The sequence below is a fragment of the Drosophila innubila genome (genome assembly GCF_004354385.1).
Source record: "Drosophila innubila isolate TH190305 chromosome 2R unlocalized genomic scaffold, UK_Dinn_1.0 1_C_2R, whole genome shotgun sequence".
NCBI lineage: Eukaryota > Metazoa > Arthropoda > Insecta > Diptera > Drosophilidae > Drosophila > Drosophila innubila.
In genome coordinates, this window is record NW_022995374.1 from 13770540 (window position 1) to 13791994 (window position 21455).

The 21455-nt window shown below is 39.1% G+C and overlaps 7 protein-coding genes across 10 annotated transcripts; 5 read left to right on the top strand and 2 right to left on the bottom strand.

Annotated features, from left to right (window-relative positions):
• Positions 1-2196: 2196 nt before the first annotated feature.
• LOC117783221 (acidic leucine-rich nuclear phosphoprotein 32 family member A) lies at positions 2197-8458 on the top strand. 2 transcript variants are annotated; one of them, XM_034620495.1, is made up of 8 exons: positions 2197-2349; positions 2585-2989; positions 5746-6122; positions 6189-6268; positions 6643-6975; positions 7036-7115; positions 7176-7341; positions 7407-8458. In XM_034620495.1, the coding sequence occupies exons 2-8, from the start codon at positions 2942-2944 to the stop codon at positions 7448-7450; spliced, it is 1128 nt and encodes a 375-aa protein (XP_034476386.1). In that variant the 5' UTR covers positions 2197-2349; positions 2585-2941; the 3' UTR covers positions 7451-8458. The 2 variants fall into 2 exon arrangements, with proteins under 2 accessions (XP_034476386.1, XP_034476387.1); XM_034620496.1 differs by lacking the exon at positions 6643-6975.
• Positions 8459-9018: 560 nt separating this feature from the next.
• On the top strand, positions 9019-13115 carry LOC117784819 (transcription factor Adf-1). Its single transcript, XM_034622648.1, has 4 exons — positions 9019-9360; positions 9508-9696; positions 11229-11522; positions 11766-13115. Coding segments are annotated over exons 1-4 (789 nt in total). The 5' UTR covers positions 9019-9359; the 3' UTR covers positions 12071-13115.
• Positions 13116-13242: 127 nt separating this feature from the next.
• Positions 13243-13857, top strand: LOC117784823 (UPF0545 protein C22orf39 homolog). The gene is made up of 2 exons (XM_034622654.1): positions 13243-13372; positions 13425-13857. Exons 1-2 carry the CDS (start codon positions 13301-13303, stop codon positions 13824-13826), a joined length of 474 nt encoding a protein of 157 aa, XP_034478545.1. The 5' UTR covers positions 13243-13300; the 3' UTR covers positions 13827-13857.
• Positions 13858-13959: 102 nt separating this feature from the next.
• On the top strand, positions 13960-15075 carry LOC117784820 (coenzyme Q-binding protein COQ10, mitochondrial). Of its 2 annotated transcripts, none has more exons than XM_034622650.1 (3): positions 13960-14157; positions 14307-14420; positions 14483-15075. In XM_034622650.1, the coding sequence occupies exons 1-3, from the start codon at positions 14093-14095 to the stop codon at positions 14934-14936; spliced, it is 633 nt and encodes a 210-aa protein (XP_034478541.1). In that variant the 5' UTR covers positions 13960-14092; the 3' UTR covers positions 14937-15075. The 2 variants fall into 2 exon arrangements, with proteins under 2 accessions (XP_034478541.1, XP_034478542.1); XM_034622651.1 differs by having other exon boundaries at positions 13970-14165.
• Positions 15076-15512: 437 nt separating this feature from the next.
• LOC117784814 (D-glucuronyl C5-epimerase B) lies at positions 15513-18888 on the bottom strand. Of its 2 annotated transcripts, none has more exons than XM_034622644.1 (3): positions 18296-18888; positions 16832-18234; positions 15513-16775 (listed from the first exon to the last, which is right to left on the bottom strand). In XM_034622644.1, the coding sequence occupies exons 1-3, from the start codon at positions 18437-18439 to the stop codon at positions 16409-16411; spliced, it is 1914 nt and encodes a 637-aa protein (XP_034478535.1). In that variant the 5' UTR covers positions 18440-18888; the 3' UTR covers positions 15513-16408. The 2 variants fall into 2 exon arrangements, with proteins under 2 accessions (XP_034478535.1, XP_034478534.1); XM_034622643.1 differs by having other exon boundaries at positions 16832-18240.
• A 419-nt stretch (positions 18889-19307) lies between these two features.
• On the top strand, positions 19308-20737 carry LOC117784817 (post-GPI attachment to proteins factor 3). The gene is made up of 4 exons (XM_034622646.1): positions 19308-19589; positions 19655-19971; positions 20029-20495; positions 20553-20737. Exons 1-4 carry the CDS (start codon positions 19448-19450, stop codon positions 20632-20634), a joined length of 1008 nt encoding a protein of 335 aa, XP_034478537.1. The 5' UTR covers positions 19308-19447; the 3' UTR covers positions 20635-20737.
• On the bottom strand, positions 20671-21415 carry LOC117784822 (peptidyl-prolyl cis-trans isomerase H). The gene is made up of 2 exons (XM_034622653.1): positions 21258-21415; positions 20671-21200 (listed from the first exon to the last, which is right to left on the bottom strand). The coding sequence occupies exons 1-2, from the start codon at positions 21339-21341 to the stop codon at positions 20733-20735; spliced, it is 552 nt and encodes a 183-aa protein (XP_034478544.1). The 5' UTR covers positions 21342-21415; the 3' UTR covers positions 20671-20732.
• Positions 21416-21455: the final 40 nt, after the last annotated feature.

Sequence of the window (21455 nt, forward strand, 5' to 3'; positions counted from 1 at the left end):
GACAAACTGCCGGATTAAAACTTTTCTATATAAATTTGATGTGGCCTTTTAGGTTTCTCTAAGTTAATCCACACTTTAAATTGACCTTGTGGTCCTAAAAGTCCTTTTATGACATGCCTTGTAATTTTTTCTTTTCAAATTTTACTTCAATCTTAACTAAGCGTCAAAAATGTCACCTTAAAGCAGTAAGAAAGCTAAGATACTTGATTTTTACACAGCTTTCACTGGGGCTATTACTTAATTTATATTATATTAGTTTAGTCCTCACACAAACACACGCACACACACATACACACAGAGCTAGAGGTGTTTATGTGTGAATGTTGAGTTTACCAAAGCGACACTTGTCAATCTTAACGCTAACTCACACCGCGCTAAACCTAAACACACACACACACAGTCGCACACACACACTCACACAGAGCAAAATAGCCTGAAAGCTTTGAGTATTTTTGGACAAACAAAAACGCCCACGTGTAATAGACGAAGGACCTCGGCTTAAGCGACGGATGGAAATATACGTATATGTATAAGTACAGACGAGCAAGAGGCAGCAGGTGCACATGCAACAGGAAGTGCCACAAACTGATGCCGCTGTTCAAGGCTGAGGCCAGACTCTGTCCGCTCTGGTCGAAGGACGCACGTTTGGTAAATTTGTCGAGCGGAAGGCCGTGCATGCCTTGGCTAATTGATAGACCAAGCCGAGCTGTGAGACCATAAAAGACTAAAAATAAATAATAATACAACTCGATTACTTGCCACACAATAAAATGAGGCGAAAAGCGGCGTTGAAATAATCAAAAGGTAATTCAATTGTTGCCATCAGCGCGCTTTCGTCAAGTTCACGAATACGGCCATCTTGCCAACATAGCGTTAACTTGTTAATATCAGAGTTGCGTTGTTTTGTTCAGAATAAGTTCAGCTGAAATATTCATTGAGATAAAAGTATAAAAATTATGGTCAGCTAATATTTCATTACTACACACTAAGAATACATAGAGTTAAGTAATAAGTAGTTAAGTTTTTACTGCAACCTTAATTAAAAATAGCCACTGAATAAATATAATCATTGCCAACTTGTTAGAGTACAAAATAGCGGTGGCTGGTAAAAAAACATAAAAAAATAGCTGAATTTGCAAAAAAAAAAAATAGCTTTAAAAATAGTCAAATTTTATAAACAATTAACTTAATATTTATTTTAAAAAATTTCCATTATATTGTCTCTTTTGCATCCAATTTAGTCCAAGATTTAAAAATGAACGACTCAAAATTTAACGCGAAACTTACTAAGAATCCCAACATTATTTAGTTATCTAGTTAGTGTGCGTGTGCTTGTGTATTTGTGCTTAAAATCTTGTCAGCATATTTTCAGTTTATTTCGTGCATTGACTTTTTAATGGCTAATTATAAGCTTAGCATATTCAGTGTCAATTCACAATTAGACAACTATGAATATATGTATGCGTGTGTGTGTGTGTCCTGTATTATTCCCCCTTCTGTATTGTGAACTAAATATAGTTGCGCGCATTGTAGTATTCAAGGCCCTTTTGCTATTTGTATTATGCTAAATGCAGTGCTAATCTATAATTAATACTAAACAAAGCTATTGATTTTGGGGCTGTGCTTGAGCTGCCTCTTGCCTATTTTATCACGTGTATTTGCTTAAAGGAAATGGGATCTTCGTTTTTTGTTTGAATACAAACACTTTATTCTTTTAAATTATAAATACACGTTAAAGAGATTCAAATTAACAAAATTGTTATTAACAAAATTTAAAATTTGCATTAAATTGTTGATACAAAATAAATTTTAACTGCGCGCCGTTTACAAACGTAAATTAGCGCCATCTTGTGCTTAATAGCACTCATAACACCGACTGGGCACCCAAGACACACTCTTTTCGAACTGTTAACTTTTGTCCATATCTGTAAAATACAAAATAAATATGTTACCAAAAATGTTTTCACAATTTAAATAAATATTGAATTTTAAACTGTTTAAAATTTGTATAATACATTGCTTATTATTCTTAAACAACTCGCTTAAATTTATTTAAACAAGTTTCTTAGTAAACACGGCATTGCATCTGCTCGCTCTGAGGAGTCATTTATGTTAAGGGTGGAGCAATTCTGCTCAGTCGAACACTTTACCGCCAAAATGTATCGATAATGCCAGATAAGAATTAACCCTGATACTATTAACTCATTAGTCGATAGTTGTGCATCTCTATCATAATTATCGCACACCCCTAGCGCTTTATACTGGTTGCTTTTTGTTGGTTGTTGTTTTTGTTGGATGGAAAATACAATTAAAAATTGATTTCATTATTTAAATATTCAAAGTATCAAGGTGAGTACAAATAGCGGCACATTGTAAGCTCAAAAAGCACGCCAAATCCCAAATAGCTAACGAAAAACGTGTTAAAAGTGTCGTTTGAAAATAGCGCGTCACAAGTGTGTGTGCATGTGTGTGTGAAAATGCGCTAACGTACGATTAAAGTACACAACTGCAATTGTTAACGCATTTTTCCAACCAATATTTGCATTAACTAATTTTCTTGTACATTTTCTTCCCAAAACGCTAGACAACAACAACGCGGCGGGTGGCGGCGGCAAAAAATACCGAAGAAGCACAAAAAAGAAAAAAATTTGCAAGGTGTTTGTGTGTGCGTGCGTGCATGTGTGTGTGTGACAACGACGAGCGACGACTTTGCTGCTTCTGCTGCTGCTCTGCTTCTGCTTGTGGTGCGTGCGCGCTGTCGCAGGGGACCAACTCACACACTCGCACACATCAGCAATTGCAATAGTATTAGTGTATCCTTTGGCATTTCTGCGAGCTTGGTTGGACGTGCGAGAGAAAAATCGCTTTTACCAACAAATAATAAACAAGTGCATTTGAAGTTGAATTGCGAAAAGCAAAAGCAAAAAGCACACTGAACATAATGGAGAAGAGAATAGAATTGGAAAGACGTGCACGGAAAACAAGCCAGGTAAGTTTTATTCATGCAACATAAATTTACATATTAATTCTGATTGATAATGTTAGAAAAAGAGCGTGAGAAAGACCGAGGTGGAGTAAAAAGCAAGCCGAAAAACGCGCAAAATTTATGTTGAATTGTGATTACACAGATTTTTTTCAAAGTGTATGTGTGAGTGTGTGTGTGCTCTGCAACAACAACTGCGCCATGATGTAAATCTAGTTTCAATTTGTGCCGTCGACGCCATATAAAAGAGCGCAAAAGCACAGCCAGAAGAAGAAGAAGCGACAAATAACATTCAACGTTGGTTGGGAAAAAAAAGAAAATAAAAATTGATCGCCATAAGCAAATTCACACACATGCACATATACATACATGCAATCGGTAAGCGTGTGTGTCGCGAGCAGTGTTGCCATGTGCGCGCATTTTTGCGCCTTTGCTTTGTTCAAACTGCAAAATGCTGCATTAATTCTAATTATTTCTTGTAACCGTGTAAATATAATTGTAGCTAGTGTGTGTGTAACTATGTGTGTATGTAGACATCGGCTTGTTTTCCGCATTTTAATTCACGCTGATCGCGACACGCACAAAACCCCGGAGAAGCGCACCTGAGAAATAGCGCCAGCTGGCAATGCTTCTATAATCTGTTGTTGTTGTTACTGCTGCTACTGCCGGCCTTCAATTGTGACAAACACTGTAATACATATATATGTAGATATGTGTGTGTGCCATGCTGTTTGTTGTAATTTCAGGTTATTTGATACCAAAATGTATCTATAACAACATTATAGCGCGCGCATCATTCATATGTACGCAACAACGCCAAGAACCGCATACACACACACACACACACACACAATCAAAGACATCCCATACACAGGCTAACAAGAAACGTGTATGCACATAATAATCGACACATTCTCGCCAATGCCGATGGGTCGCCAAGCTTTAGCTTTAGCTTTTAGCTATAGCTGCTTTTGAGACACACAGCAGGCATATTGACTGCGCAGTCATAAATACACACTCATACACATGTATCTTCCGTTGCAGGCTAGACTTTTCACAATGCAAAAAACCGGCCGCCCCAAAACGGTACATGCACTGTTTACATGCATTTCCCCCTCTTCCAGTATCTCTCTCTTTCTGCGTGTATCTCTCTCGCTCAGGCACAAGAAATGCGAAAACGAAGGGAAGAGCAGAGACACAAACCTGTGTCTTTTTTTGTGTGTGGCACTTCTGCTGATTAATAAACATGCGCTCTGGCAAGGCCTAACCAATCAGGCAGTCACCCACTCCCCACCCCACCCCACTCACTCTCCCAAATGCACACAAAAGAGACTCAACTACACATAGACACACACATAGTCAAAGCTAAGCTGATATGCATACGCTTTAAAGCTTAAGCTGCGTATGTACGTACAAGCGCATGTGTGTGTGTGTTTATGGGGGGCATTCATTTTACTAAACGTTTGCATGTGTGCATGTAACTGTCCAGTAGAACACACAGATGAGAAACGATTCTTAAATGGGGCCTGCATTGCACTTTTGTTGCCAATGGGGCAACTACATGGATAAATCTTTGTGCCGCATTCATGTAACTGGGCTAATCAGAAATCAATCAAAAACTGGCCTTTGATTTGTTTTCCCCTCCCACAGTCTGCTTATCGCGAGACAACAACAAAAAGTATCTGTTTATTTTTGCTCAAGCGCAACAAATACAAACGTCAGTTTGTCAACATATTGTTTGTTGTTGGGGCTGGCTCTGGTATTGCCGGCTAGTTTCATTTCCACGAATTGCAGGACTTGTGCTGTTTCCTTTCCTTCCCACCCCCCCGTTTCTATCCAAAACTTCGTACGTTTTCATTTGTTTGGCGCTGCCATATTATCAGCACTTGCTCTTTGCGCTGCTCTTTCAATGCCCATTCTCGCGCAATCCGTTTTGTGGCGCGTACGTCACACGTACACGCACACACATTCATACACACGGCTGAAAAAATGCTATTACATAAACGCGTTGCCACTTTTTAACCCTCAGCGCAAATTGTTGGAAAAAATCATTTTATCTCAGCACATAGAATTGTTTTTACCATAATTTTGTTTGCGCCATTTTGTATGTGAGATACTTTAGCGATTCAAAAAAAATTCTTTTGCGTTTGATCGATTTTTTGCGTATGTATTGTTATTCATTTTGAGTTTTTTTTTTCTTTTGCGCTTAGCTGCCACACGTTCACACAGACATGGCGGACTGTCAAGCTCCCACACACAGTTGCCAACTCAGCTATTTTATAGTACCCACAAAAACAAATTTAGATACTTTCCAGCCAGAAACAGCTATTGTTCCCCCTAAAACTTGGCAACACTGGTGTGGAAGGCTGCCACCCTGAAAAATTTTCCGATTGGGCAACATGTACAATTTTAATCAAATTGCAAAATTAGTTGCAACTAAGGAAATTTTATTATTTTTCCTTTTAATATTGAAGATCTTTTTTTGTTTTTTTTTTTTTTTTTTATTAATTTTATCTAGTTTCAAATTATAAAATACTGATTTAGTATTTATTAATTACCAGATGTTCTGGTATATTATTTAGGTAAACAATATAACGACGTCAATCCCCATCAGCAGTTTAAATTTCATTTACGTTAAACTGTCTAATTCCATTTAAAACCTAATAAATATAAATAAAATATGAGATATTTGTTTGCCTTATAAAAACTTTGCAAAATAATAATAAAAAACATTTTATTTATTTCGCTTTTATTTGTTACAGATCACAGAGCTGAATCTGGACAATTGCCGGAGTACAAGCATTGTTGGCCTTACAGATGAATATACCGCCTTGGAATCATTAAGTTTGATCAATGTGGGCCTTACAACACTCAAAGGTTTCCCCAAGTTGCCCAATCTAAAGAAATTGGAATTGTCCGATAATAGAATTTCGAATGGCCTCAACTATCTGACGACCAGCCCAAAATTACAATACTTGAATTTGTCTGGTAATAAAATCAAGGATCTGGAAACGTTGAAGCCATTGGTGGAATTCAAAAATTTGGCTGTCTTGGATCTATTTAATAATGATGCCACCCAAGTGGATAATTATCGTGACAAAATCTTCAAGATGTTGCCGTCTTTAAACTTTCTAGACGGGTAAGTTTTATGACATAATTAATTTAATAGTAAAGATATTAATTAATTGTTTTATCCCTTAAACAGTTTTGATGCCAATGATGTGGAAGTGCAGTCGGATGGAGATGATGATGAGGAGGTCAATGGCAATGACTCCGAAGAGGAAGGTATGTATAATATGTCTGCAAAGTATTCATATCGATAGGGATAGAAGAAAAGGAAGCTAAAGTTGTCCCATATATTATGCCTTGTAAATGAAAAATTATTTATTATCAGCTGCTATGCGATGTTAAAGCTACATACGATAAAAGCTATAGCTTTAGGCCTTAAGCTAAATTGAAAAATTAATTCAATTTCGAATTTAGAAAACAGTTCATATACTCATGTCCGTCTAGTGTTATTAAAGCACACTCGAAGCAAGTTTTGAATTCCTCATTCCTTAGTTATTATTGACACATTCATGAACTGCCAGTCAACACTCTGATTCAGTTATCATCGTTATCATACACACATCTCAACCACAGATTCTGTCGCCTTTCAGATGAGCGCAGTGCGTTCTGTTTAAATGGTTTAGAGATCGATTTAGACGAGCTCGAGGCATTGGAGCAGCGTGTTAAGGCCAAAAAATGTTTGCAGAATGCGCCAGACGATGCCAGTACCAAGAATGCAGATGACAATAATGAAGTTGACGATTTAGATGAATATTTAAAAGAATTGCAGCTAAGAGAATCGTCTGAAGGCCAAAATGTGATAAAGGCAAACCATGAATCGATACAGACCAATAGCAACAGCAATGCAACAAATCCAAGCACAAATTTTGCAATCTTACTCTATTGGTTCTTAGCAATATTAAATCTGGCAAATGCCACCTATTGTAAGCATTATACGACTCGATTCTAATAACACCATATTTATTTGCTTTGTTTGCTTGCAGTTTCTGGCGATGATGATGACGAGGATGGCGACAGCGATGACAGCGACGAAGAAGATAATGGCGATGTATCATTATCGGAGGTAAATTCTTTATTACCAATATTCAAATAAAATAATTCTAACAATTTCATTTATTTACAGGTCTATAATGATGATTTAGAGGAGGACAATTCCGATTGGGAGGAAGGCGAGGGCGGCGATGACGATGAGGATGAGGATTCTGATATTGATGAAGCCGATGGTGAGGCAAATGAATCGGCTGCATCGGTCAATGCCAATGCCAATGATAAGGAGGGTGATAAGCCAGGTAAATTATCATTAAAAAACAATCCATAAATATTGAACTTTGTACTAATTTATTGCAATTTACAGAAGAGTCGCAAGCCAGGGGCAAGAAGAGAAAGCATGATGGTTAAACACCATGGAGAAATACAAGTGTATCGTCTTTGTACGTTATAAATTTAAAAATACACCCACACAAACAAACACACACATACACACACAGCAACAAGTACACACATCATATTTTGATAAAAACAAACAAAAACAGAAAAAAACAAAAAAGTAAGAATAACAAAAACAAAAAACAAAGTAAAGTAAAGTACAGATAAAAGAAGGGTCCCATTAGAAAAACCAACATTTGTTTCGTTACATTTTAAGCTTAAATATTCTAAACAAACAAACACACACAAACAACAAATGTAATAATCAAATGAAATACAACAAAAAATAATAACTTTAAGTCATTACTAAAAACTCACACAGACATACACACACAACTATAACAATCGAATCCAAAATTTGTCAGTTTTAAAAAACAAAACCACTCACACACACACACACAAGATAGAGAGTTCCAGTTTAAATATTTCCGTAATTAGATTTGAATTCTGAACACCATTGTAAAATTGCTTAGCACTAAGTTAACAGAAGTTTTTTGATCAATTATACGATTACAATGACACGATTTTTTTCATGTTAAATCATACAAACAAAATTTTTGCTTACTTACTTGCGCCTCAAATATTACAATATTCATTTTGATTATACTTCTACTATGATTTTTTTTTTAGTTGCTGCTTATCCGGTTTCGTGTTATAAACCAAATTTCAACAACATATTTACTGCTAAGAAGGATTTTTAACTAACTCTTAAGTCATTCCTTTTTGAATATACATTAAATACACATAAATTAGTTAAGCGCGCTTATAATTTATACTTCCTTATAATGTGAAAAAAAAAAAACAAACAAACAAGACAACTATTCATTGTTAACCATCCATTCTCTACACACATCTTTGAGCTAAATTTGTTTACTTTTAAGTACAATACGTAAACTATATTATCATACAGATTGTTTCCAGTTCTTCAAAGGCAGTAGCATGTTTTAATTATCGCAAGTAAAATGCAATACAAAAGTTTGATATAATGTATTTTTTCATTTCATCAACAACTATGCAATACGTTTGTTTAAATACAGGCAATTTGTATAAACACCAAAAGCGATGCCGAAATACATAAAATTAAATAATTTTAAAATCAATTGTTTTCATTTCAAAAACGTTTTGAATTTTAATTGTGTGCTGCCAACTTGGAGAAAAAATAGCGTTTCTCAGAGCACAACTGATATCCAAATGTATATTTGGTGCTGCCAACTTGTTTTAATAGTCACATAACAGAAATGACAAGCAGTGCTGCCAACTTATTGAAGAAAATAGCTACTTCTAGCAGGAAAGCGTCTAAAGTTTATTTTGCATGGTTTTAGAAAAAATACTAGATTTGCAGCTAATGGGCAATTTCAAATTTTTCTAGCATGGACGTTGAAAATAGCCAGAACTAGCTATAAAATAGCTTAGTTGGCAACATTGTCGATGAGTGTTGATAAGATTGAGAAATCGGAATATCAACAAAAAAAAACATTGAAGTTGCTCAACACTGTGTCGATTCCGAAGTTAAACAACACTTTTGCAGCACTCGACATGCGCAAAAGAGGAAGCAGGCAGAGCAGATATGTGAAAGCGAGAGAGCGATATTCAGCCAGCGCTGACTACAACGTCGCGACGCTGTCGACGTCTCCTTTATTTGACGTCGAATCGTCGCTGCGGCTGGCTGTGTTAAAATATACATACTAGACAAGTAGACTGCGCTGCCTGCTGCATTCTTGGAACAAAATTTCACTGTTGGCAGCGACTGAGGAATAAAATTGAACGTCGACGTCGCGACGTTTCTTCCTCGAAGAAGACCAAATCAAAATAAAAACAAATAAACTATAAAGGGTGCGTGCGCGCCAATTATTTAACAACAATTAGCAAACGAAAGAAACAAAGTGAGTTTTAGTTGAATGGCATTTGTGGATCAAGTGGCCAATTTAAGCACACAACATATACATATACATATATGCATACACATACACACATACGTATACAAAAAGTTGTTTAACTAATATGTATTTATTTTTTGGCGTTTCTCTCAGTGCACACGCTTAGTGCAGCCATCGAGATGGACAAACTGGATGCCAACCTGGAGCAGCAGTTTGATCTCAATCTAATTGAGGCGGTCAAAATGAATCCCGTTATATACGATCGCTCACATTACAATTACAAGCATTTTGTACGCAAGGCTCAAACCTGGAAACAAATTGCCGAAACACTCGGCGTAAGTGGTAAGTGAAATTTGTGGCAATAATAATGTTGGGGAAACAACTTTGGTAAACGGGTCCAAAGGGAGCAGCAACAACGAACAACCAACCATACGCTGTGGCAAGTGAAATTCGTTTGCTTTGCTCGCTGGCTGCAAATTGATTAATTCTAACTATGGGTGAGAGCGGGCTGGCAACAGAGACGACAACGACATCGTCGTCGTCGACAGCAGCAGCAGTCGTAGTAGCGGGCAGCGGGCGACGCGTCGGCAGCAGGCGGGCAGCAAAAGCAAGTGTACAGAAACGACGCAAAAGTGAACGGCGACGCGACGGAGACGCGACAGACGGTTGTGAAATGTCAGGAGCGCAGTTCATGACGTTCGGGTTGGGCGCTATTTCAATGCTGTTAAACATCTAATTTAATTATTAACCTGTTTGCCTAAATAAGCAATTATTCATATTTACAACCCAATTAAACAACTTTTTTTAAATTGCACAAAGTAACACGCCTAAAGTAATCGCAATAACCTTTTCTGTCGCCCCATTTTGGGCGCTTTGGTTGCGCACCTGACTGCGCTGTCGACGGTGTTCGCGCAGTCAACATTTTTGAAGTTGCTGTACTTTTGCGTCGCAGTAGTTGTCTCTGTCAGACGCACGCTGCCTACGCCAGCGTTTATTTTTATACAACTGCTACTGCTGCCGTCGCTGCAGCTGCTGGCTGTTTGTTGTTGGTGGTTCACTCACACAGATACAAACAGCACACTCAAACACACACACACACACACACACACATAGAAGCAGGGTATTGTCGACCGACCGAACAGCTTTCATTTAATTTCATGAGTATACCACATTGTATACCAACAAAAATGTCCCGTCTGTTTTCTGTTGAATGCTGCACTGCCCCTCCCCACCTTCGATTTACATAAATATCTGTGTTTTTCCACCAATGAATTATGCAAGAAATGAAATTGGGCTAGCAAAAACGCATTGACGGCAAACCGTTGAATGCAACACAATACAGAAAATCAAATGTGTCAAGACTGCCACAGATTCTCTGCCTGGGTCGCTGCTGGCGCTTACCAATACCAAGCGCGGGCAGAATCAACTCGTTGTTGTAGTTGACGTCGACAGCAGCAGCGGGCGCGCGCGCCTGTCAGCCCGCTTCGGAAGCTGCTGTCGCTGCTGGCGTGCCACGGATTCAGCTCAGCTGCTGCTGCCGCTGCTGCTGCTTCTGCCAACAGCTAATGCCGTTTGTTCAAGTGTCTGTCAATGGGGGCGGGGATGACGATGGTGACGTCTCGCGGTTTGTTTTGGTTTGCAATTTTGACGTATGTACATATGTATTTACGTATGCTGGTTGACGTCTAGTGGTGGCGTTGCCACCCACCAAAGAAAAGCCGACAAACTGATAACATTAAATGTAATTCTTTTTATGACTATCGAGCAAACTAGACTATTAGAGACCCTGTACTGTAAAAAAAAGCTCTGAAATTTGATAAATTAATTACGATATCTTTAATAAATATTGAATTTTTGTTTATATATTTTTAAAGAACAAAAATGTACAAAGCGATGGAAGAGCCTTCGTGATAAGTTTGCGCGCGAAATGAAATTGTGCCAAGAATCGCGCTGGCGCTACTTCAAACAGATGCAGTTCCTTGTCGACTCCATCAGGCAGTACCGGGAATCGCTGTTGGGTAAGTGCGCCAATGGCAGTCAGAATGCCAGCCAGGTGGCTGATCCCAGCCAGCAACAGCAGGCGCAACAACAAACTGTCGTCGACATCTTTGCCCAACCTTTCAATGGAAGCGCCACAACGTCCGCACAGGCTCTGACACATCCGCATGGTAAGTCATGATTCAAAATAATTGGAATATTCTTGAGACTGATTTGAATATTTGCTTAAACGAAATTCACTTTATAATTATATTTTATTTAAATATTTAGGGTATGCCTGAAACAGATCTAGATTTTATTTTGATTTTGTTATAAAAATGTTTAAGATATGTTAATTTGTAAACCAAAATTAATTAATCTCAAATATATCTGTGAAATAATTTAAAATGTTTAATATTTTTTTTTTTTTTTAGAAATAACTGTTACCGGTGATGCACAGCTGGCAACTGCTGTGGGCAAGGACCAGAAGCCATATTTCTATGAGCCGCCGCTGAAGCGTGAGCGGAGCGAGGAGGAGCACAGTGATAATATGCTGAACACCATCAAGATATTCCAGAATAATGTCTCGCAGGCGGTCAGTGCCGAGGATCAATCGTTTGGCATGGTTGTCACCGATATGCTCAACACGCTGGGCGTGCGACAAAAGGCCGAGGCGAAGGTGCACATCATCAAGTATCTGACGGATATGCAACTGCTGGCGCAGCATAATAAATATTAACTGTCGGGCTGTTTGCAACATTACCAGCAGCGACAATTGCTGCAACAGCTGCAGTTGGAGAATGTCCTGGACTCACGATGGTTACTCTAAGCAGCTATATACAACAACAACTACAACAAACACATGAAGATCCCAATTAAGATGTATTTTTATAGGGTAACGTGTACAACACTTGTTGCCCTCTTTTGAGGTAGCTATTTTGACAGCGCCCCTCTCTGAGAGCCGAGAGAGCACTTAAAAATTTGAAAAACACGCCACCTTATATGAATTCATCTTGATCCCAATAACAGGCGTCGCCTGTTGTCGTCTTTTAGCAACTAAGTCTTAAAAGTCAAACTAAAGTTTAAAAATTAGTTATTACGAGTAAACAACAAAAACAAATGGATGAAAGAAAACACTTCACTTACATATATACATAAATACATTATAATTCAGAATTACGAATTCCAATTACGTTATCTCAAATCGTATATATATATATATTAATTCATATATATTCCTTGATTTGTCGTAGTTGATCGCAATTCAATTCTCTCTCACCCAGTTTAGATGTGTACAAAATGCAAGGAAACAAACTAAAAAATGAAAATGAAATGAAACTGGTTCTAGAAATCGACAATTTATTGTATGTAGTTTGTGAGACAATTTACAGTGTTTTCCCCAATATTTTGTAATACAGCATATTGTATATTTTTGACAACCATTTAGTTTAAACATGCCATCGGGTTTAGTTTTGTAATTAAATAAGTAAAATTGTAAAAAAAAAAAACAAAAAAGAAAAAAAAACGTTGTTATAATTTTATAAGTTCTGTTGTAATATGCTTAAAACGCTTGAAATTTAATTTAATTAAGTATGATTTCTTTAGACACATACAAACACATATAAATATTGATAAAAAGCGCATATTACACAATTACTTGAATATATTTTCTCCATAATTATTATTTCTAAATCAATGCCGAAAGTCAGCACAGTGTGTAGTTTCACTGCAAACAAATATTGTTCAACATTTCAATTTACATAAATGTTTTAATATACATGAAATCATAAATTGTGCAATTTACTTGCAATAAAATGTTTACAATAGAATTTTTTGACTTTTTTGTTTTTCAAACTACAGATTCTGTTACTGACGTGTGCCTTTTGATTGATCTGGCAACATGGTTTTCGTTGTAAACAAAACACAGCTGATTGACTTAATTTATTTTCTTAGCGCACATTTTTATATAATGTCTGCGAAAAGCGAAAATGCTGAGACAAAAGAATCAAATACCAAAGCAAAATTAGATGATACGTGGGCCGTAAGTCATAAGAACTCAATTAACGTAAAAAACTAATTAGAATTCCATATAGATTCGTCCATGCCACTTGTATAAGGATGAGTATGACGATTGCAGCAGTTTCAAGGCACGTTTCCATCAATACTTCATATATGGCCAGGACACAGACTGTTCCCAATGGCTGACGGACTTTACGAACTGCGAGCGTTATGAAAAATCCAACGGCAATGATTTGGAAGCTGGTGCTGCTGTTATCAAAAGCGAGGAGCAGCGACGACTCACACGACTGCGTTCACACCTTGCCAACGATACGTGGGCAAAGCGTAAACAGCCGCCAGAAGATTGGGCCAAGCCGCTGCCCGAATGGCTGCAGAAACGCAATGAGAACACATACTTGGAGCTGAAACAAAAGGAGCTGTCCGGTGTGGCCACTGAAACCCCCGAAGAGCAGCGTTCCTTCTGTGCCATCATGTAAACAATAAAAGAAAGGTCTAAAACATGAAAAACTGTTTTTCTTTAATTGTTTTTGTATTGAATTGTAAGCCAATCGATGGGCGGTCGGCCGATAGATTTGTTTATTTGTTTTGCAGTCCTGGTGGCTTGTTACCAGTCTGGCAACGCTATTTGAACAGCTGTGCGCGTGTTGGTTGTTGGGGGTGTTTGTTGTTTTTAACTGGCGCTTAGAACACACATTTTGCTATACACTTTTTCTCTAAGAGCCACAATAAAATACTGATTAAAATGTTAAAGGGCAGCACATTAAAGGCATTGGATGTAAGAATTCTGCAGCGCTTCATTGAATCAAGGTCAGCAGGTAAATATGAATTACATAATCTAGAATCTCGGCAACCCTTGAGCTGTTTGTGAAATGTAAATTCGATTCGTGTATACAAAATCACGATGTATAAATTGTTAAAAAACTGTTATTAGTCAAGTCCAATCTTTCACGTTGCAGTTGCCAGCATCAGACCAGCGTTCGACATCATGCCAATGGCATTCAACGCACCTACATAACGTTCAATGACCTTCGCAATAAAAGTCGCTCATACACCAAAAAGGAGCTGGTCGGGTGAGTCAGAAATGATAGCATGAAAACTAATAAATTAAATTAAAAACTGATATGTTTTGCAGTTACTCTATGCAGGACATGTATAGTGTTGTGGCCGATGTGAGCAACTATAACAAGTTTGTGCCGTATGTGAAGAAATCGCACGTGCACAGTCGAGACAGTGGTGGATTCAAGGCGGATCTTATTGTGGGCTTTCCACCGCTTAATGAGGCTTACACATCGCGGGTGACACTGGAGCCGGTGTCTCTGGTGAAATCCGAGTGTCACGATGGTCGTTTGTTCAACTACCTCCTAAACGAATGGCGCTTTAGTCCTGGCCTAAAGGATATACCCAACTCGTGTGTGCTGGACTTTAAGGTTGCCTTCCGGTTTAAATCGTTGCTGCACAGTAATATTGCCAATTTATTCTTCGATCTGATATGCGATCAAATGGAGAACGCATTCATACAGGAAGTGGGTCGCCGGAGTGGACCACCCTCAATCCGTTCGCATGTCCTTACATCGAAGCGATCCTGACAAAAGTAATCCTTTTAGTTCTAATCTAAGTTAAATATTTATGTTGTACAAATTGCGTTGACAGAGGTGTTTCATATATTTTTGTTACAACAATTAAACAAATTGTAAATAAAATTGATAACACAAGAACATGGTATAATATGGTATAATAAAATTCATTTGCTTAAGTTAATCATTTAAAATCAATCGATTTGCGTTTTTTTTGTTAACAGTCTCGTTCTTTTTTTTTGGGCTTTAAATTACACAACATATAAAAGATTTAGTTATATTGTAATGTTAATCGCTTAATTGGTTAATTGACAGCATTGGTGTTAGTTAATAAACTAATAAATAAACTAACTAATAATAAATTCTATGGAATGGCATCGCTTAAGTCGAGAAATTCTTACAAGTGGCCTACAACGTTACATTACTTGCTTATACAATATCAATCGTATATCAAATCTGTATTTTAATCCATACTACTTTTATACCATACCCAATTATTGCGATATCATAACAGGAAATGTCGCAAACTTAACTATTTGTGTGAAAGTACAAGAGAAACAATCAAATAAATCTAATAAAAGATGAACATTATTGTTTTATGATCTTATTTCATGCAATTTACAATAGCTAAATGCATTGATGACGAATATCGCAATATATATGTCTCATTTAGTACATAATCTTGATGGGCAGTTAGTATTTGAGTTGGAAAACAACATGATACTTATTTAAGAAGTGAAGTACAAGTGTTCCCAAGTATATATATATATATATATATACATATATATATATTGCGTATGTATATATCTACGGATCTAACAGTTATCTAACTATAAATCGAGTGTGTCCTATGGTTATAATGCTAAGCTCTCTACATTTAACTTTATACAGGGGGCGTGTAACGAATTCTACTTAGTAAGCGCAGTAAAAAAGTTGTCTACAGTAATTGTGTTAATAGAGATATATGTATTCAATACCCTTGCATCGGAGATACATACGATGCATGTAATGTATGTAAACGTTACGTTCTCTCTCTTTTAGGTTTCTCATATTGTCCAGTGAAAATACGCGTGCAGCTCTACTTAAGAATCAATTAAGCTAATGGTTTAACAAATGGTTATAGTTGCAAATAGCTGCTAATGATTATGCAATACAAGGTATACACGATGAAGAAAGGTACAATTCCTTAATACTAACAATATATAATAGTTAATGAAGTGAATTAAATCAAATCTTTAAGCACATTTCGGACGAATACGAATACGAATACGAAACAAAATAATACAAACTCAAATTCGTTGTCAGTTGCGAGCGGTTTTGAGTTTTGAGCTCGACATTAAGTGAAAAGGGTACACGGCATAAACGCAACCATTTCAAATGGTTTACAAAAAATATCACTTGTTCTTGTTGTTGCTGTTATTGTTGTTGTGGCGACGTGGTTGCCATGAAGCCGCAGCAGCCACAGCCGCCAGCTTCCTTCGTTCTCAGTTGTGTTTGGCACGCTTGCCAAACATGTAACCCTTCCAGCGTTCTGCAGTCTGGGCAATCAACGGATCGCTGTCAATGGTGGCCAGCAGCAGCAATTGATTCACATGCGTTGCATGATAATCCCAGCGTGCCAAATTGGGTGCGACACCCAAACTCAAGTGGCGTAGATCGTAGCTGGTGCCGGAGCCGGTGTCATAGAGCAGCAGCATCTTCTTCAGCGAATACATGCCTTGGGTAAAGAGTTTGCCCGCCTCGCGAGCTATTTTACCAGGCGCCGTGCTGTTCAGATCATAGAGACCGAGCAGTGAGTAGATGAAACCATTGAGCACAAAGGATGCTGGCGTTGTGGGATACTCCTCGTACCTGCAGGCAGTAATATGAAGAATTAGCTTGAAAGACTGCAAGTCCCATCAACTTACCAATAATACTTGTCCATAAACTGCGCTAGGACACCGCCATCGCGGGAATAGATGCGATACGGTTGCAAGCCTAGAGATGCCGCCTTCAGATAACGCATATCTCCGCCGGAATGCCAGTAGGCACGTGCCAGCACCGAGATGGCATGCCCTTGACCCATGGCGGATATCCAGCCGGGACGCAGCTCGGCAAAGCCATTGAGACTGCGCCGCACTGGATTCGACCAGCCGCCAGTCTTGGTGTCCTGATTGTGGACAAACCACTCGGCGGCATCATAGAAATGCGCCAAATGATCGCTGGTCGACAGCGTGACGTTATCATAGAAACCAATGCCCAGGAAGGCAATGGAGAGCACCTCCAGGTCACTGCGACGCACCTTCAATGGGGAACGCTTGTCGCCCATCACGATGCCCTTCTGGACATCAATGTGCAGGTCGCGGGTGATGTGACGCCACTTGTTAAGCGCCCCGCTGCCCAGACCATAGTAAATGTTGGACTCTTGGACGCTGAGCAGCAGTTCAGCGGCAATATAGTGTAGGGTATATCTGTGCTTGGTATCCCGATTAAGTACAGTGACCATAAGGGTGCTGCTGTTGGTCACCAGCAGCAAATCGACGCTGAGCACCAGATCCTGCGTCTGATTCAGCTGTATACTGATGGCGCTCTCATAGCCAATGGTCGTCTCGAACTGGACAATGCTCGTGTTGAACTTGTGATGCCAGATGCGTGTCATGTTGCTGGTCTTTGGTGTTGTCCAGTCCATTTGATTGCCATCAGCGTCCTCCAGCACGTGGATACGCGGCGTTGCCTCCGTTAGATTCTTGCTGTAGTGTGCCAAGGCAAACTGCGCTATCTGCGTGGGATAGAAGTAGCCACGTTTCTCCCACTGCGTGCTTACGGGCACGCCTTCTGCTGCACTGATGCACTTGACCCGATCCCGTACCTCCACGTTGTAGTTCTCAAAGTACATGAAGACGCCGCGTGGATCGTACTTGCCCTTGGGCAGATTTACTTTTGCATTGCTGTGCATCCAATTGAATTTGGCTGCTTCGTTGCCGACGCCACTTGTCGTCACTGCACCGCTGACATCGAAATATTGCCGAAGGAAGGAGAATGGCACATACACCTCATTGGCGTTCTCATCACGCTTGCAGTGTATGCTGTACTCCTGATTGATGGCACACTCGATATCCTGCAGCGGAGCCAGCTGATCCTGGTCAGCGGCAGAGCTGGTCAACGCTTCCGCCGTTTGCCTCCGGCCCAGTTGACGCACAAACTCCGGCGAGAAACTGAAGGCGGCACAGCGCATGTAAATGCCCAATGTTATCACCATCACAGCTACAATGAGCAGCATCAGCACCGCTTTCAGATTCAGGCGCATGATGAAGAATACTAGAGGTTCACGCTGAAACTGATTGCATTTAATATGGAGAGATAGCTTGATCAGTGATAAGAGATGTACTCACCTTAATAATTTGTGGCTTAGACGTCGACGCTTCTCTCTGCTGCTGTTGCCCTGTCAGTGTGTGGGTGATGAAATCATTGCAGTCGCTGGCATTGACATTGTCACTGGCATTGCCATTGGCATCCACAAACAGATATTCGGACATGCAGATTCTGTTGGCGCCTGGTCACACTTTTGCCTTGGTCACTTCTTTTCCTTTTTCAATTCACAATTCTCGATTCACAGCACTCTAACGTCATATTCTAAATATAAATCGCGCACACACTCAATCGAGGAGATACTGTGACGCTATAGTTGCATTTAACATTGATTGGTTACACTTCAACATGATTCTCTATACAAAATACTGCACTTCTGTGAAGTCAATTGCAACTGCAGCTGAAGTTGCGTGGGTGGTAAGTGGATGGATACGTGATTTTTTATTTGCCAACAGCTGACATACTGCGACAATAAATGCTATTTTAATTTTGCTGGATTCTGCAGCTACTTTAATTTGTATTTCATATATTTATTAGTTTTTCATAGCACTCAAGCACAACTCACACTAGCAACTGCAAAAGCAAACACAAACACAACTGCAATGAAGACGAAGAAGGAGATACTCAAGTTTATACGACGCGCATATTCGCAATATAGTTTACAGCATGATTTTTAATAGTTGCTGTTCATATGTACTTATAGCTAGCATAACTCAATGTTGCATTTTAAAGTCTGTGTAAGAAAAATTCTTTATTCCTTTATTTCAATACATAAAAACTAAGCTAATTGCTTTATTGCCACTTTAATAACAATATATATACAATATTGTAATATCTGCATGCGTGTAAACATTGCGATGGGCAATTGAGTGTTTTGACAGCTGACAAGGGTTGCCACATAGTTCGCCAAGTTGCTGCACTTGTAAACAAATCAATTGAAAATATTTACAAGACCGCTATCAAAGTAAGAAAAATCAATAAATTAATAGCATATGCAAATTATTAAGCAAATTGACAACGCTTGTGTGTAGTTTTGGAACTACAATATGTATATATACAGCATGCCAGTTGGCAGCCCTAATCAAAGATAAAATCAATACCGGCCGTGATTTGTTTACAAAATGCTATAATTGCAAAATTTAGTGTATTTTAATGAGTTGAAACTGGAAAATAAAATGCTTAGATTTAATTGTCAAACAAGTGCAATATGCCTGCTGCTTCTAAGCGGAGCACTGCCGGCGTTAGCCTCCAATGGCGATCGTACACAGTTTTTTCACAATTGCCGACAAAATTGCGAACGCACAAATTGCTCAGCTGGCAAGTAACACATCAATCCTTACAACTGCAATATAATTGAAATGGCTCTAAAATATATATTGCAGACGGCTTGGAAATACAGGAGCAGGCGATTAACTTCTATGGCCAAACGATATTCGATCGCATCTTCGGTTGGAGCTGTGCGGATGAGTGCTCCTATGGCTGCATGTGGCGCACTGTGTTTGCGTTTCTGGAACGCGGCTGGCCCATACCACAGTTCTATGGCAAATGGCCATTCCTGCGACTCTTTGGCATGCAGGAGCCCGCCTCAGTTATATTCTCCGTCTTGAATTTCGTAATGCATCTGCGTTTGCTTCGTAAATTTCGACGGGAAGTGCGTTCCGATAGTCCCTGCTACAAGTTGGCTCATATATTTGGTTTGGTAAGAGTTGCTGATCTGACTTTAAATGTCTCCTCTGTTAATATGTGTTTTTCTTAGACCTGCCTCAATGGCTGGGTTTGGTCAGCCATATTCCATACGAGGGACTTTCCGCTAACGGAGTTGCTGGATTACGCTTTTGCGTACTCTATTATTCTGTGTTCACTGTACTGCATGGTGATGCGTATGCTGCATCGTTACTCCCTGTTTTTGCGGGGCGTCATCACTTTGGCAGTTGTCTCGTACTACATTAACTACTTTGCCTACTTGAGCGTGGGCAAATTCAACTATTCCTTCAACATGAAGGTGAACATTGCCACGGGAGTACTTGCAGCTGTGGGTTGGTTTGTCTGGTGCCATCGGGTTCGTTATCGCCGGCCCTACTATAAACGTATACTGCGATTTTATGTGCTATTTGCGCTGGCTATGAGCTTGGAACTGCTGGATTTTCCGCCAATACTTTGGATACTCGATGCACACTCGCTGTGGCATTTGGCCACAGTGCCTTTAGTCTCTCTGTATTACGAGTAAGTAGAAGATGCCAAAAATTATAAGTGCAGCTCTTAATCTATTAAAATTTTTAGCTTCATGATCGAAGATTGCCAAACGCTGCGCAAGGAGAAGGCAATGACAGAGGCTTATCCATACTTTGACAAGGATATTTAATTTATTTGAAAAATATTTAAAGAAAGTTGATCATTAGACTCGCATTGTACTGTATTGTAACTTTATTATACTTATGTATAGATTACAACAATTTAATTCTACATTTGTCCACATTGTGATATTGTTACTGGCAGTTTGGGTTTATTGTTGGGTCCCGTGGGCACATTTTCAATTTTACGCATTATCAACAGACCATCCAGTACACGTCCAAAGACCACATGCTTGCCATCCAGAAAATTGCATCTCGCACATGTAATAAAGAACTGACAACCATTTGTATCCCTTCCACTGTTAGCCATGGCCAAGAGGCCAGGTGAATCGTGTTTCAGCGTAAAGTTCTCGTCGCTGAATGTGTTGCCATAAATGCTGGTGACTCCCGTGCCGTCGCCCTGCACAAAGTCACCGCCTTGAATCATGAAATCTTTGATGACTCTGTGAAAGCTGGCGCCCTTGTAGCCAATGGGCACACCATCCGGCCGATACTCGCCCGTACAGAATTGTCGAAAGTTCTCGGCAGTTCGTGGCACGGTGTCTGCAAACAGCTCAAAAATCATACGTCCAATTTCCTGCCAAAAGAAAACAGGTCAAAACAACATTCTTAACTTATATTGCTGCCAACTCACAGTTGTGCCCACGGCGATGTCTAGGAATACCACAGGATTGTTTGAGCTACGCAACTGCGATTGTATTTGATTCCAGTTTGGCATATTTGTAATCTGTTAAAATTAAATGCAAACGTTTAACTAATAAAACGCGCCGGTTGTATTTTGTTTACGTTTTGCAGCGATAGCTAGCCAATTATCGATTAACACACGATGCAG